We start from the raw sequence: 18122 nt of genomic DNA on the forward strand, positions 1-18122 counted from the left end.
TCCAGAAAGTTTGTACTTTGTGTATTTCTAGTCATTTTGTAGATTTTGCTTCGACCAACTTTCTAGTCAGATTTTGCAGATTTTACTTGCATATCTGTTGATTTTATTGTTTTACTTCCACTTGAATTGTCTGCATTTTACCAAGGACCCAACTATATCTGAGAAAATATTGAGTTTTATGCTGCCACATGGAAGAGTTGTCGAACTTTTTGTTAAAGGTAATGCTATTCATCACTTCGACATTTCAGTTTTTGCTGTTGATCTTAGTATTTCTTTTTTGTATGCAGTATTGTGTCAGCTGCATTTTATGTATCGTATAACAAGGATCAGTCAGCGAGAACTTGACGTATACCTCGCAAGGGCATAATTTGTGATTTATTGCTGTTTTTTTATTTAGTTTGTTTGAATTTTATGTATGATATAGGTCTCATTTTTACTGTTCAGCTTGGGTTTCATATTTAAACATATCCTGAATAAAAGCGTGGGGTGCTCTTTGAGGACATACACATGTAATCGTACGGTTTGTTTAATTTAGTTCTATTTTTTCTATGAAAGGATTACTTTCTTGTTTTGTGTAATGTTTGTTATAAAATAAAGTTTTGTGGTGGAACCAAAGTTTCAAGGTTATGGTCATTTTTCTATCAGGTGAAAAAGACATTAAACGATTCCCGCACATCCTGGGGAATGTATAGAATAACATCTTGGTCACGTATTTATAACGTATTTCGGCTCAAAACTAATATCCAAACAATGTAACAAATGTCCAGTAATTACATCCATATAACATCTTTTCGACGTAAAAAAAGAGGACTTTTGACAGTACCACCTACGTAGATTTTACGTAAATTGGATCTATTTGAACCTCTATTAGAGGTACTGAATATCCAACGAAAATATCTAATGGACATCCAGGCAATGTTCATGGTTTACAGGGGGGTTGGGATGCGTTTAGACAGCTAAGAAAGCAACGTACCGAAAAGCCCGCTACACTAGAACAGTGGACGCACAAACTCAAGGAGGACGCCCTCAAGGCGACCAAAGAAATAGAAAGGGACGTCCAGACAATCGGGATGGATGCTAAGCTCACTCACATGTTGGAAGCAAAAAGATCCATATTGCAGAGATGGCGTACTCAGAGACTCTATAGAAGACTCAGGAAAAAGATCGCACTGCTGAACAAGGACATTGAGAATCACTGTGCGGTACTCTCCAACCAACAATGGGACGAAGTATGCGCAAGGGCCGATGGCAGCATGACATCGGGCAAAACCTGGAACCTGCTCAAACACCTTCTTAACAAGGGTCACACTAAGAGCTCCCAGACCAAGGCGGCTGACAAGATAGCGAAACGCGACCTCAAAAACTCCAACGAGCAGGAATTTATGGCAAGACTTGCCGAAAGATACATGCCACTCTCGAGCAGCCACGAAAACGACGCCGAATCACCCGGTTCCCCGTACACGGGAGCGGACAACCCCGACCTCGACGAAACCTTCACCCTGGAAGAAATCAGGACCGTCCTTCAAAACCTGAACGGCACATCGGTCCCAGGTCCCGACGGTATTAGTAACAAGGCCTTTCGTAACTTGGACGAAGACTCCATCCGGTTCCTAGCAGATCGAATCAATCAAGTCTGGGATTCCTGCATGGTCCCGCCGGAATGGAAGCACGCCACTCCGGTTCTCATCCCAAAGCCCAACAAGCCCTCGGGCGTCGAGAACCTTAGACCCATATCGCTCACGTCGTGCGTGGGTAAGGCGGCGGAACACGCCGTTCACAACAGAATCTCCAGATTCCTTGAAGACAAGGGACTGGTACCACACACCCTCATAGGATTTAGACCCGGTCTATCAACTCAAGACACCATGATTTTAATCAAGCACCAAATCATTGATGACCCCATTAGAAACCCCAAGGCCATTCTCGGGTTGGATCTCGAGAAAGCGTTTGATAACCTATCTCACCAATACATTGTGGACACCATTTCTGAACTCAACCTCGGAGCTAGATTCCACGCGTACGTCAAGTCATTCTTGGATAATAGGACGGCTACGCTCGGATTTGCCGACCTCTCCACGGAGACACTCTCGCTAGGGAGCAAGGGCACCCCCCAAGGCTCGGTCATCTCCCCTATGCTTTTCAACCTTGCCATGGCGGGACTTGCCGAGAAACTGGGACATATCTATGGGCTCGAGCACACCACATACGCAGACGACATCACCATGTGGGTCTCCAAAGGAACCCCTGGTATGGTGCAGTACATCTTGCAAGAAGCAGTTAACACTGTAGAAGAATTTCTAATTCCCACAGGACTCAGATGCTCGCCTACCAAGTCGGAGCTGCTCGTACGCAGACCCACGCAGAAGGGCCGAAGGCCATATTCAATAGACTTCGATTACAATCAGGAAATTACCGTACAAACCAATTTGGGACACGCCATCCCGTGCGTCGACAAAATCAGAGTATTGGGTATGATAGTAGAGACTAAAGACGTCAATGCCTCTACTGTTCAGAAGCTCATCACCAAGACTAACAACGCTATCGGGCTCATCAGAAGAATTGCCAATAGACACAGGGGCCTCAAGGAACATAATCTCGTCAAACTCATACACGCGTTCGTCACTTGTCACTTCGCTTACGTTGCGGCAATGCTCAATTGGTCAAGATCCGAAAGAAACAGACTCAATGCGCAAATCAGAAAGGTCACCAAGCAAGCCCTCGGCATTCCGACCAGCACCAGCAACGAGAAGCTGGGGCACCTGGGCATACACAACACCCTGGAAGAAATTGCCGAGGCCCAGCAGCGCGCCCAGCTTGCTAGGCTTCCGACGACGCCTCCGGGGCGCACGATCTCAGCCAAGCTAGGCTTTACTCAATCAAACATAAAAAAAGACTTTGCGGACCTCCCACGGGACATCCGCGCTAAGATCACTGTCCGACCTATACCCAGAAACGTACACCCCGAAAACAACAGGGGCAGACGACAAGCGAGAGGACAATTCCTCCGTAACCAAGCCTTGGCAAACCGCGAACGCTCAGCTTTTGTGGACGCGGCGGCATACGCGGGAAACAAAGCTTTCGCAGTGGCGATGGTGGACGGCTGCGGATCCACAAGACATGGAGCCACGGTAATCGCAAGGAAGCTTGAACAGGCTGAACAGGTTGCGATCGCCGTTGCGCTGACCAATGACAATATTTCTCACATCTACAGCGACTCCATACCCGCTATTAGAGCTTTTCAAAAGGGCACGGTCTGCGCACAGGCTCTAAGAATTGTCACAAAGAAACAGATTAAGCACCACGTCATATATTGGTTCCCGGCACACTTAGGACCAAAGGTCGGCGACGTCCCCAACCTTAACGAGGTGGCACACGAGTCTGCGCGCGCGCTTACAGACCGCGCGGCTTCACCCGACCACTCGGAGAACAAGGACGCCCCCACTACATACAATGAAATCACTAAACACTACTACCTACAACGTAGACGGTTTAGCACGCCACACCGCATGCTCACTCGAGCTCAAGCGGTTACTCTCAGAATGCTACAGACAGACACATACCCCACGCAAAACAGACTACACCACTACATGCCTGAGCTCTACGACAAGTCTTATTGCACCAATTGTAATACATCCCTTAACGTCTATCATTTACTCTGGCCGTGCTCGCAAGCTCTCATAAACTCCGAACCGGACAAGCGCAAGTTTGAAGAAGCAATCCGGAGCGAAGAACTCGCTCCCCAACTCTGGGCCGTCCAGCAGGTCCACGACGCCGCCAGGAAGCTCAACCTCCCGGTTCCGTCGTGGGAGACGCCCGCTCCATGAGAGCCCCAAAGCTCTCGTGGCCTGCAGGACCTTTAATAAAGTTGATTTCCTTCCTTCATCACGAAGCTGGAATGCAGGTGAACCCCCCCCCCCCCCCCCCCCCGTTCGCTCCCTTTCCGTTTGTGCTTCGACGCTGGGGTGCTCGCTGTGCATGTTCACAGCGTCTCTTTGAATGCGTAGCCACGCCCAGTGGCGCAGCCCGTGTCGCACCGTAGAGATCAATGTAGCGTCCGCGACGCGTTTTCGCCCTTTCGCTTTGTGCTTTGACGCCATGGTGCTCGCTGTTCGTCCACATGCTTGCTCGTAGCCCACGTTCACGAAGTCAAAGGTTGCTGTAATTTTTGTAGGAGAACTTAATTTACATGCGATCGACTGGTGGCATTTCTGCATTTTCCCTAACCTGGAGTCTGCAGAGGCTACAAAATGTCAACGTTTGCTCAGATTTTAACCTTTCAAAGCTCGGCGTCAACCAACATGTGTCACACCTGCTATGTGTTCATTGCTTGACTTGATTCTAGCCACTCCTCTTGAAAATGCTTCAGCGGTGACCCGCGTACCCGGCCTAAGGAACCATGACAACTTATGCTTTAGTGTTTCCATCCTGTCTAGAAATGTCAAGACACACACTAAATATACCAAAGCCTGCAAAAAGGCAAACTTTAACGCAAATAACTGTGAACTCTCAACTTTCCTAGACAGATTCCTCGTGACACATGTCAACCAATCGGTTCAAGAAATGTGGTTTTCCTTTAATAGTGCAGTAACGCATATAATAAGAAAATATGTTTCACTTATATATAGAAAATTGAATAAGTCTTCCAATGCCCCTTGCTGTAAAAACCACCAGAAAATTATTTAAAAAATGCAGACTGATCCGTTTAGCCCAAAGAATAATAAAATGTGATTGAGGGCGCATAAATTCGCTACGAAAGCGAGAACTTTAGACACGTGCAAGTGCAACTTCTTTAACTCGACCTTATGGTCTCCGATAACTCCTAACTCAAAACGCTTCTGGAACAATATCGAATGTACCAAAGATAACACTATGAGCTTCATAAACAATTAAGATGATCAAGTTCTGATTTATCTTTGCGGTTCTCTACTTAACAACACGTTTGACCAATCAATTTTCATAGTAAATATAAGGAAATACGCCCCTTTTTCATCCGTAAACATTCTGACGATGCATTCCAACACCTTCGACCAAGTATGCATTCGAGCCAAACTTTCCAAGATAAAGCGGTTATCATCGTGTGGTATTGATGATGTTAATTCCAAGTTTCTCCAAAACATTGCAGAATACAGGACCGGTATTTTGTAGAGATGAGTTATGCTTTATTCTATACTAGTCTTATCATCCACCGCTCATGGCCGGCTGATCCCGTTGATAACGTGAGCGGACCATCGCTCTGACCACTGACCAAGCGCGAAAAGGCATTAGCATCGGAAAGGCATCGCTACGAAATACCGGCCCAACGCCATCATACTTACCTTAATTTTTACTGGATGGCTCAACGACAGTGCCTTACACTTTGACTAGACAACTGGTAAGGTGATTCCTTATTTTTAATCGGGTCACTTGCATAACCCTTTAAATTACCGACACATCTCGTTAACCTCGATTCCTTTCAAGAGGTTTGCACATATAATTTTCAATCATGTTGCAAATTACTGGGAATCAAACCATTTTTAGTGCCTGTCAACACGAGTTCAGGATGGAATATCCACCCGGATGCTGCATACCACTCTCCACAGCCCCTTCTGCTCTCGCACTGCAAATATACCTCAACCAAAACAGGTTGCTTATTTGAACGCACACACACAGATTCGGTGGAAGCAACAACATTCATAGAATGTAATATCTACCACCCACAAACGAATGGTTTGGCTGAGCCTTTCAACAACATAATTGTAACTGCTTCGGATAACACTGAGACACCATTCTGGCGTTGGTGACGTACGCGTATAATAACGCATGCATGCTACAGCGGGCTTTTCGCCATTCCTCCTGTTGCTCGGACGAAAGCCATTACGCGCACTGGACACTTTGCTCCCATATTGACCCGTCGCTTCCAAATGCCTGCCAGTATCTGAAGTAGCCGCGTAAACTTAAGTCTGTTTCCAGCTGGCTCATTTCAACACGACCACCGCACCCGCCGTGGTGGCTCAGTCAGCTAAGGCGTTGCGCGCTGCTGAGCACGAGGTCGCGGGATCAAATGCGGGTCCCGGCGGCCGCATTTCGATGGAGGCGAAATGCAAAAACACCCGTGTGCTTGCTTTGTAGTGCATGGTAAAGAACCCCAGGTAGTCAAAATTAATCGGGAGCCCTCCACTACGGCGTGCCTCATAATCAGAACTGGTTTTGGCACGTAAAATCCCAAAAAAGATGAACACGACCACCGCTCAGGGTCGCCAAAAGCTACGACAAAAAAATGGCCTGCCAAGGCAACGTTTTCCAGTGGCCTTCCTGTTGGGCTGTGCATCCGGCCTCACAGCCCTGGCGCCTAATCGAGACTCTTTCCACGATATGATAGTCCCTACAGAATCATAGACCACACCTCCCCTCTCAACTACGTCGTGGAACCTTGGACACAACCGCGCGAGCTTATGCATTGTGGACGTGACACCATTCGGGTGAGCCAATTTGAGCCTTATTATCTATCTCATTTATCTAAGCAATAAGTGACAAGTTTGGCTGGGCTTCTTCTCCGGGTCCACTAAAGTGAAGCAAGAAAAGGTCACAGGCCTGCGCGGCACACGCTGCACAGTCATAGCGTAAGGTGGTGGAGCGCATGGAGTATTGAGCGCATCGTCCGCCGGGAGATTGAAGCTGCATCTCCAGTTCCTTCCCAGTTTCGCGCCCCAGACGATTCCCACGCAACAACATCCCTCATTCAGACCGTTGTACGGCAAGAGTTGGCCAATATCTGACTCCAGCTACTTAAACCAGTCCACATACCCGATTAACGTTCACCCGGCATACCCGATGTACCACGAAGTTCGTACGCTCGTCCTCCGTACCGAAACCCGGAGGAATGGCGCACCTCTGGGCTGCGATCACGCAAACAGCTCGCTTTCCGCACCTTCGGTTCGACTGCTACGTCACAAAGTGGAAAATCTGCGGTACCGCGCCGCTGTCTCAGACGGCCACTGACGCAATCACAGTTCTGATCAATCCACAGAGGGCAAGCAAAGGAACGGAAAAACGAGCTGTTTGCGTGATCGCACCCCTGATGGGAGGCCTATATGCTTCTGCTGTGAACGCGTCGGGCATATATCTCGCCACGGTCGCAGTTCTTGGAACTCGCAGCCTTGGCCGAGCTATCGAAATACCCGGCGCCCACCTGGCAGTCCTCGCCCACCGACACACATTGAAGAAGGCAACGCGCCAACATCTCTGCCTGCACGACCAAACCGTTCCCCTTCGCCACGCCCACATCTTGCCCGCTCTTCTGTGCCTCGTCGCTCTTCGTCTCCTTCTTACTCCCGCCGTTCCTCGGAAAACTAACGGGCGCAGCTCCGAGAGGTGAGCCTGTCATGACGACCCGACCCGAAATTCCTCTGCTTACACTGTCTGGCCATCACAACCTCATCAACGTGGACGTGGACGGTATACCTGTAACAGCACTTCTTGACACAAGAGCACACATATCGGTTATGAACTCGAACCTCCGGACGCCGTTCCAGAATGTTCTGTTTCAATGGACATCACTGAGAAGTTCGGGAGCCTATCATCTAACTTGCTGGAGAGCAGATACGTTTTGAGTCTTGAAAACGTATCTTCAACACGTTTGCGTATCAGGCAGCTTAAGTACATGAGTTGAAAACACGCAATATAAGTCAATCAGCTCCGAAAGGACATCTAATTAGTTCTATTTGGAAATAAAGTCTGGTGGCTGCTTCGTTGGCTTAGTCTGCATTGTATTTGGATGCTCCTTAGCAAACATCCCATTCGTTCTCAATTAAAGGTAATGTTCCCAATTGCACACCCAGAGAAGTGATAAAATGTGAAGCTTGGTAATTGTGTTAACAATATTTCTTTCATCATCAAATACTATAGGATCGGGCTCAATAGACAGCTTTAGCAGAGCGCCGTTTACGCTCCGCTCCGCTCAAATTTAACGTTCAAGTGACGCAGAAGGGTACGGCCACGTTAGCGGCCAAAACGCGTGCGTCATGCCGCGAGCCGCAACTTGCCGCGCGTCAGCGCCTTGCCGGGAAGGCCACCGTGGCAAGCGCTTCTCGTCGCGCGTCTCGCCGCGCGGCAGCGCGATAACATTTTGCGCGCTCTCGGAACGCGCGAACAACACCCTGAGCGCTCGTTGTCTCATGGGAGCGACGGCGATTGTCGATTGAAAACCCGTCGCGCAACGGCGGCGGCCAGTTGCCATGGTTCTGTGACGTCCCCCTCGTCGCTCTTGATTGGTGATTCATCTCGTGGCACGCGGCACTAGCCGCAGAGACCCATTTCGCGGGGCACGCAGCAAAACCCGCGATTTCTGGCATGACGCGCGCCTTTTTGCCGCAAGCGTGGCCGTACGCGAAGACTCACGTCACTTTCTTTATAGCCTTTCACATGGTATCCAACTTGTCATCAAAATGGTACAGGCATTCCAGCATTATCCTTTAAAGCGAAGCTTTGTACCTCTACCAGCCATGGGTTCTGCCGTGTCCGTCGTTGTAAGCAAAAAACGATCCCGATGAACCGCTAACAATTGCAGGTATAGCAGTATAGCTTACTTGAATTCAGGCATTCAGCGTACAACGAAGCACTCGTTTTCGCAAGAAAAACCACAAAAACAAGCTTCAAAGTGATGAGCCAACATGATGGATGATGAGGGCTGCGGGCAAACAACGGAAACAGGCTCGGCGCGGTCCGTAAGATTAGATTGCAGCTGTTGCAAAGCCTATGCAGCTGCTTGAAAGAAGGTTGACGTCATTCGAAACCCTTCCAGCCTAGTAACTGCTTCGGTTCATTTTCTAGACTACCCCACTATGGGTAGACCACGGAAAGTAAAGACGGCAGAACGTGCATTCGCGGAACGTGCATTGATTTAACCTTGGCAAAGAATGTAACTACAGTGAAAACTGAAAATTTGAGTGTATATCACACCGATCATAAAGCAGTAGTGAACATTGTTGTGAAGTAAATTATAATAAAGGCCGTGGTTAAAGTTACGTTGTAGTGTGTGAAATATCAAGTGCGCCGCAGTCACCGTGAGGGTGGCGTAAAAAGCTTCGCTTTCCAACCACCTTCACAGAGTGGATTGGCGGGCAATCTTTTATTTTGTTCGCTAATGTCAGGCCTGCTTCCGCTGCTTTTTTGTCTGACGTCTTTCTGAAATACGTCATGCGTGTCTTATCTTTACACATATTATGTTTCATTTTAATGTGCCTTAGGGGATTGTCTCAAAGCACCCTTCTTGCAAGAATATATTTGTTGATTTGAGCTTTAGGGTGCAGTGCAGAGGGCAATACGTACGGCATTCATTATCTTTTTTTCACAATAAAAACAATTACTACAAAACATTGGGGAGCATTCTGCCACCGCTACTTGTCAGAGTATGCGATAACATGCTTGTAAGTTTGAGAGATATATATTTTTATATAGGTCACCTCCCATGAAATTAGCGATTATTCTAGGATAGGGGAGTACTCCCTGGTTTTGTACCGGGGAGTCTTTACAAGCACAATATTTTCATACTCTATACAGTACGCCTGCTGACCACAGGCAGATGTTTGCAACTATTGTTGCGCAAGCGGCCAGCAAAGCAAGGAACTCTCCCCTAATCGTAGCCATGGACTTCAATACTCCACATCGAGGACCCAACACCCACCCTGGAACAATCGTCAGAGCAGCTCAAAGATGATGTCATGGTAGCCACCAAGTCGATCCAGACCAACCTCAAGGTCGACAGGATGGACAGTCATCTGGCGCATCTTTTGGAAGGCAGAAAGTCCCTCGTCGACAGGTGTAAGGAAACACAGGCTCAATCGTAAACTCTACAAAACGATTGCAGAACTGAATAGAACTATAGAAGAGCATTGCCAAGATCTAGCCAAACAGCAGTGGAATGAGGTATGCAACACGGTGGATGGTCAAATGAGAGTAGGGGGTAAATGGAACCTGCTCAGACACTTCCTAGATGACATGAACTTCAAGTCTAATCAAAAACAAGCGATTGAGAAGGTTCTCCATGAGGCGAGGCAATCGGAAACCGAAAATGCTATTTGCAGATCGTCTAGCAAGCAGATGTCTTCCGGTCGTGAACGCCAGTCCAATTGACTACCCGGCATACAAGGGTACTCCAAATCCAAACCTCGACAAGCCGCTCAGCACTAGCGAAGTTAAGGCGGTACTGCACAGTCTAAATGGCAAGTCTGCCCAGGTTCAGACGGAATCTCTAATAGAGAACTAAAGAAACTGGATGATGACTCCCTTGGGTACCTCTCTGAAGAGATTAATCGGGTATGGGAGTGGAGATTGGTGCCGGAAACATGGAAGTCGGCATCGGTTGTCCTCATTCCAAAATAGTGAAGGCCCCCGGGCCTTGCAAATCTTCGGCCCACGTATCTCACGTCTTGCGTGGGTAAGGTGGCGCAGCACGTCATTCATAAGCGTATATCGAAACACGTTGAGAATGAGGAGGAGGAATAAACTTTATTTAGAGTAATGCATGAGGAGACAGTAAAATCATGCGAGGTGGGCGGCGTCCTTAGTGCAGGATTCCGTGGGCCTGAGATGATAGCTGTTGAGAAGAACAATTTATTTATATACATGATTGGCTTTCGTCCGGCTTTGTCAACACAGGATGCGATGAAGCTAATCCATAATCGATAATATATTAATAAATTCCGGAAAATGCTGGGGATGACTTGGCAGTGCTTAGCCTAGCCCAAATACGTGGCCAATACTTTGTGATAGCCAATCGATAACCAGTCAATTGCTAATCAGTGCGTGCAGTGCGCCAAGATCTCCGAGTACTTCTTTGGTATCCATTTAACTTCTTTGTGACAGCCGTGGGTCCGTGTTCTCTGCGTGTCGGAGATGGCTCGATTTGCATGATCTCGAGCCGCGGCGACCACCGCCTGCTTCCCAACGCGAGACTCACGTCCCTGCATCCAGAGCACGTTTGCTTCTATCTGGGTGTTTCTTAAGACCTAAAGTACCGCCTTTCATATGATTCCATTCACATGGATACTACACACTTCTTGAGAGTACGTCATCACGATAACCAAGGTCTTTATGAATGTTGTGATGGCGAAGGCTATGCCCAACTCTTCCGCTGTGCTGGCGGCTATAGAACGTACGGACGTGGCTGCCAGTTCTTCGCCCTTGTCGTCGACCACGCTGATTGCAAGTGTGTCGTTTGTTCTGTGCGTGGCTGTGTCCGTGTACCTCGTCTTCTTGGTTGGTGCGTTCGAGTATTTCCTTGAGAGCCTGTATTCACGCTTGTCTCCGTACTCGGGATGTATGATTCTAAGTGTGTTATATGTAGCTTATCTCTTATCTCGTGCGGGATACGCTGACCTAGGTGCCTCTCCTTCTCGACTTCATAGCCTTTGACTTCATTCTCGACTTCGTACACTTCGTAACCTGCAAAATCATGTTGCCTCCTACCTTTACTTCAGGGTCTGGTATCTGCGGTGGTTGTAGGGCTGTTGTGTGCTTTCTTAACTCAAAGAGTTCCAATTTTTCTGGTGCCCACGTCAGTCCACATGCTTCCAGGTACTTTTTCATTTTGTCAACCGCTTCTTGCAGAGCCTCTTGCTGCTTGCCTGTCGTGTGACACTCCCGTAGTCCAGATGGTAAAGTCGTCAGCCTTCTATTTGTTTTAGTTCTTTACGAAGCTGTGTCATCGCCAGATTGAATAGCATGGGCAAAATGATGTAGCCTTGTGGCGTTCCCTTCCGCGGCATTTTGAACTTCTCAGGGCGTAACGTGCCTATTCGCACCTTACGCTCCGAGAAGTCCTTTCTTTAAGGAACGTTCTGGTTTAATTATATACCTTTTTGCCGCAGTGATAGACGTTGAGGTGTTGAAGCATTACTTCGTGTGCCACAATGTCCCTTTCACGTTTAGTGCGAGGATAGTTCTATTGCTACGTGCGTCCAGTTTGCCAATAGCTGTTTCCTTGATCTGCAGTAAAACGTCTTGCGTGTACAAGTGAGCTTTAAATCAAAACGTGGTGTTTGGGACATGTCCGTTGTCTTCGCGGACATGTCCCACCATGGCGAACCGTGACACCATCGCGAACCGAAATGGTTATTGGAATGAGCCCATAACAACTTACGCTGTAATAAACTGCTCAAACTATCTCTTTCAAGAAAAATGCTCTGAATGTTAATAAATATTACAGATGTTGCTGATAGCAATTACATGGACACTTCAAGCGGATTTCAGCCGTCGGCGTTGCTGTCACCGTGAGGTTCCGTATAAAATCCAAGGGTGATGAAATCGTCACCGCGCGCCCTATGAGCGAGTGAAAGCGTGCGGGGGACGCACGCTATCATGGAGAGCGAACGCAAGGCGGAGAGGAAAAGCGACTTCTTCCGTCGCGCGAAAGGCCGGGGGCATATGGAAGGGAGGGAGGGGGGGCGATGCTGTGCTGCGGCACTAAATGCGTATCTTGCAAGCGGGCGCAAGGGGAACTGGCGACTCAATCTCCCACGCGAAAAGAGGGAAGCGGGAAGGCAGCGCGGGAGGAAGGGGGGGGTGGCTTCTACTCTGCCAACACTGCGTACTTGTACATTGCGCGGTGGCGGGTGGTCGCGCGCATCGTATCTTCCAAGCGATCTGCAACACGGCTCCTACCTTTGTATGCGCGGTGCTTTCTACACTCACTTTCCGTTGAAGCGATAGACCACACGAACCTTCGCTCGCTGCTGCTGGCGCGCTCGCTCACGCCAGCGTTTTGACAGCGGTTGTATGCGGTCACCGAGTGTGATCTATTCATGTTTGCTTGTGCGCGCTGACATCATGCTTGTTAATTTATTTAGTGCGCGAATGTGTCCAAGTTTATACCGCTGATAAAACTACTATCCTTCCTCTGCATAGCTATCTACTAATTTGATATCGCAAATGATGCTTCGCCTTTCGGGTGAAACTGCGACATTTTTTTCCAGCAGTTAGAAAGCGCGAGCGCTATAAATTGAGAAATCATTTTCACAGCAATTTGATTATTCTCTGCCATAGAAGGTACACTTTTGTGAAGGAAAACAAATGTATTCCGCCGTGAAGCAACTGTGCTGCGAAAACTTACTCGTACGTCTACCCTTTTTGAGTTTCGCGCGGTATCATTCTTTGTCGTTGAGCGGGAAAGCTCTCACCGAATACTTCACAGCGTTATTCTCTAGAACACTTTGGCCATCTGCTTTCGACATGCTGCCTAAGCTCGAGAAAATCTTTTAACAATCTTCACCGTAACATTTCTATCAATACTGTACGCACCCTTTTCAAGAATATATACATACCTCAGAAGCTCCAGATCAATAGCGATCACCTTTTTCCGTGATTTTGAGCACACTGAACGCCACAGATATCTGTATCAGTGGGATATTTGTTTGAATTATTGCAGTGTCTTCGATAGCATTACCATCGGGCATTTCTTTCAGCTCCCTGCTAAAAAAATTTAAGAAATTTAGAAATTCTTCCGTTGCCAGGGTAAAAGAGTCCATGCCTTTTCTAGGAGGATGGGTCAGCTCGCGGATTTCTATTTCAATAAAAGAAAACGGAGAAATTGTTGTCTGCGCCAACCACTGCAAATATTTTGGCGAGCCTTATCTTAGCTATAAGGTAAACTTATAATACTGTGACAGCTTGAAGCAATTTTTTAAGTGCGCCACAAGTTTTTAGCAAAACTAGCGGTAAATTGTAAGGAGGAGGAGGAATAAGAACGTAAAGCTTATTTTGAAATCAATTAGATTCGTGTCCGGTGTCTTTTTAGTGGGTCTGGGCACCCAACGCGGACGCGGTTCCGAGACCTTGTCTCGAAGCGGCTTCCTCGGCTTGCTGGATGGCCCAGAGTTGCACTGTCAGGTTCGAGCTGAGCATTGCGGTCTTCCAGCGCGAGCGTAGGCTGGCGGTGGAAGAGATGGAGGGGTCGGCACTGCCCGAATTGTTTGTTATGTGCTGACACTCCAATAGCCTGTGATTAAGTGTGGCAACCTCGCCACACGATTAGCATCTGTTTGTAGTGTACATGTCTGGATACATCGCGTGCATGAGTCTGTGGTTTCTGTATATATATATAGAAACATTATTTGTCTGGAAAATATTTGAAGGAGTGGTGGTCGGAGCCCCTCAGTCCAGGGCCCCACTGGTCTCTGGTGCCTGCCTGACCTGGCTAATTAAGGACTTTTGTCCTGCCAAGTCGGAACGGGCGAGCTGTGCCTCCCACTGCTGTATTGCGATGATATTAGTTGGCCTATGAGGGTGCTTAGTACACTCCCAGGTTACATGTATTAGGGTGGTTATGCCACCGCACCAAGGGCACGTGGCCCTATAGCGAGCGGGATACATGGCGTTAAGCATTTATAGATGGGGGAATACCCCGGTCTGTATTTTGCACCAATCGGCGGCCTCTTCCCCGCTAAGTTGTGAATGAGGTGGCGGGTATTTTCTGCGGACTCCGCGCTGATGAGCAACATATCTTTGACATTTAAATTGATCGGATTTTGTTAGGGATAGTGTGAGGGGTTTCGAGTCGAAGAGGACGCCATCGCTCGGTTAGTAGATGCTCGAGCTAACGCGTTCGCCTGTTCTTTCCCCTGTACCTCCCCCCCCCCCCCCCCCCCCCATGTCCCGGGTACCAGAGTAGGTAATGGCGGTGGTTGAACGATGCGAGGTCAGCCGCAGTCATGCGCCCCTTGAGAAACATGCAACATGTCTCCCGGGAGTCAGTGACCACGCTCCGAACGCTCCGAACGCTCCGCATGAGCGAGCGCGATCGCCACTGCTAACATTTCGGCCGAGGTGGGAGAGCCCGCCATGGCCGACGCGGTAATTTGCTGCTGGCTGATCGCGCTCACGACTGCCAGGGCGCACCTCCTTTGGTAACGCTGCCCGGTAGCCTCTGCATGCGCAGCTGCGTCCGTGTAGTACGTATTGTACCTAGCGTTATTGGAGTACATCGATTCAATAAGTTGTGCGCGTGCTTTGCGCCTTTCCTTGTTGTACTCGGGATGCATGTTCTTGGGAATTGGAGCTGCTGTAATTTTGGATCTCACCGAACAGATAAATAGGGCATGCTGGGATATTAAGTCCAGCCAATGAATCTGTTTCTAATTGTTTGTAGTGTACTGCTTGCGTCCTGTGTAACCTAGCGTGAGTATACGCGTCTCTGAAACTAGTAGTCGTGATGTCGTGGAACCTGGTAATACGATCTTCCCACTCCCAGACGTTTGCAGTACCCCGTGGGGGCTCTTCCTCCGATGATTCTGGGTGAGTGAAGCCTCGAGCAACGCGGTGAGCCGCTTCGGGGGGGGGGGGGGGGGGGGGGGAGGTGCTTAGTCCAGTGTGTGCTGGGAGCCATAGCAAGTGCCTTCGGTTATCGAAGTCGGCCTCTCTATGGTGTATGGAATGTCACTGGAGTATGTCATAGGCCTCTTGCAATATGAGCACATTTACAAGATTGCGAATTGCCGTTTGCGAATCGCAGATTACGTTTGTAGCCTTGGAGGAGGAATAAACGTTTATTTTCGAAACAGCATCCCGGGTGGAATACTCTAGGTGGGAGGTCTCCTCATTCCAGGAACCCTCTATCCTTCACTGCCTCCTTGGCCCTGGCGATGAGGCGTCGTTGTTGTTCCAGGTTCTCGTAGACGAGCGTGGCCTCTCACGTTTCGATGAAGTGTTCGCTTTCTTGTCTGGCGTTACATTCTTTTGGTGAGGGGGATGTGTCTGTGTTTAGGCGTCATGAGCACTCAAGGATCAGGTGCGCCAAGGTTTCCGGTACGCCACAAATTGGACAGTTAAAAAATCTCAGGTTCCGAGATAAGTGTGTAATTTAGCAATTAAAATTCATCGACGATCGCGATGCACGCTAATGCGAAATTTCAGTAGAGCTCTATCCTTGTTTTCATTTCGCGATATATTTGCTGGTACAGACAATCCCTCTCGTGCGGTACGCTGCAAATGGAGCGAAGCATGGCGCGACAGCCTCGCTAATCAGGAGATCGCGAGAAGCTGCGCGTGTGTGACGCGTTGGCGCGATTCACAGCAGCCGCCGCTGACAGACCTCCCAGACGACGCGCCCTACTCGGGCGCCATCTCGTAGCCATTGTCGCCGCAGTGCGGGTCTTGAGAGCCACTACGCTTTTATTCTCACGCTTTCGCCATGCTCTCCTCCTCCACTATCCTCATCGCGCTATCTTCGCTCTTACCGCTTTTCCCATTCTCCGTTGTGCCCAGCGTTCGTTCTTTCAACCGTTGCACTCGTTCACTCGGCTACGCCGGGAACTCCAACGCTCGCCGCCGGAACGGATGCCTATGAGCTGCGTTCTCAACGATACCGCAATTCTGTATACTGGAAAAGTAGTACATCGAATGCGAACAAATATATGTACCTGTCTTAACTATAAAACTAATTTGCGAATAAGACTTTTCAAAACCTCGTAAACATTGTAATCTTTTTACGTAAGTTGTAATTTTATATATAAAATTTGTCTACCTTAGATTCTCTCAGACACGCTTTCATTCTGGGGTTTTACGTGCCAAAACCAGTTCTGATTATGAGGCACGCCATAGTGGAGGGCTCCGGAATAATTTTGACCACCTGGGGTTCTTTCACGTGCACTAAACGCAAGCACACGGGCGTTTTTGCATTTCTCACACACGCAGTCTACAGGATTAGGATATTTGTTTTTAGTGCAGGGTTATGGATGTGTAAACTCCGTGAATCAATTTCATTAGAAGTTGTCTTTTTGCTTAACTTTTTGTAAAAAGGCTCTTGAAATTTAATGAAAATTTTGTTTCATAGAGTCACTCAAAATTAAATTTCGGTAATGCAGCAAATTTCATTCAAATCACTCCGGCGATTGCCTCGTTAAAAGAGTTAAGCTTTCCACGTGCGTTTGAATTGAGAAATTGGAGTTGGCCTTGAACTATAGACATTTTACAGCACCACACCTTGGGGTGTCTCTGTTTGCTCACGTGCCAGTGCCAGCCAATGAACTCAATCTCTTCAGCGCTTGTTCACTTATTTACAACCGCCACGACAGCCAGCAACCAAGGCTCGGTCTCCCCTATTTCGGCCAACACATCTAGCAATGAGTAGGCGGACGACAAGAATTGGACCAAAATCGCACAAGGAGTGTAAGTAGACCTTCCATTTATTCATTTCATCGGCACTTAAATATTATCATTTGCATGCTTAGCGAAAGGAAGGAACGAATGTGGCATCCTGATATATGTCGTAGCTTTATATGGAAAATTGGTCGAAAAACTCCATGTGAAGCCAGAAAACCCATTTGCAAATGCAGGGCGAGAATGTGCAGTGGGAGCCCGTTGTGTGCGCGGTTGATAGCTGCTATCAAGAGAGCAGGGACAAACGACCCATTCTCAGCGATAAAAATAGGCGCACCGGTGCAAAACATTCTATGAGCCCGTCCACATTTTCGTGGTTCCCCATACGCCAAACCTAAAAAGGAGACGTTAAACCTAGACCAGACATGCAAAAACTTATACTGAAAGGCGGACAGCAACCAGTATGGTACGCCCTGGTAAATACCCGTCCAGTGGAGATAGAATGTGACTAAAGGCGACAGAAAGAAAGATGAGGTGCCTCTCGTGCATAAATACACATGCACGCGTAGTCCTCCCCCGTTCCCTGCTTGTGACGGCATTATCGCTTTGGTTGTGCCATGCTGCGCATCACACAATCAAACTAGACCAAACCTCCCTGAACAGGAGCTGTCAAAGATTTGCGTAGCGTTATACGGCTGTCGGTGTTGCAGGCGTAGTTGGAATCAGCTAGCGCAAGACAGGCTTAAGTGTAGATCGCAAGGAGAGGCCTTCGTCCTGCAATGTAAATAAATATAGCCTGATGATATTGATAATATGGCTGTCGATGTGGTGCGGAATGTAAATGCAGGCGTCTCTGACCTCGTACTCTATACCCGCCGCAGTGGCTTAGCGGCTATGGTGTTGCGTTGCGAACACGACGTCGCGGGATCAGATCACTGCCGCAGCGGCTACATTTCGATGGGGCCGAATGCCAGAACACCCGTGTCACATGCATTGGGGGCACGTTAAGGATCTCAAGGTGGTCAAAATTAATCCGGAGCGCCTCGACGGCG

At 48.3% G+C, this 18122-nt stretch overlaps 1 protein-coding gene across 1 annotated transcript; it reads left to right on the top strand.

Moving 5' to 3' along the window:
* Nucleotides 1-1253: 1253 nt before the first annotated feature.
* Nucleotides 1254-10243, top strand: LOC119435266 (uncharacterized). The gene is made up of 3 exons (XM_037702178.1): nucleotides 1254-2954; nucleotides 9621-9798; nucleotides 10062-10243. Exons 1-3 carry the CDS (start codon nucleotides 1254-1256, stop codon nucleotides 10241-10243), a joined length of 2061 nt encoding a protein of 686 aa, XP_037558106.1.
* Nucleotides 10244-18122: the final 7879 nt, after the last annotated feature.

This window comes from Dermacentor silvarum, unplaced genomic scaffold (assembly GCF_013339745.2).
Source record: "Dermacentor silvarum isolate Dsil-2018 unplaced genomic scaffold, BIME_Dsil_1.4 Seq586, whole genome shotgun sequence".
Classification (NCBI taxonomy): Eukaryota; Metazoa; Arthropoda; class Arachnida; order Ixodida; family Ixodidae; genus Dermacentor; species Dermacentor silvarum.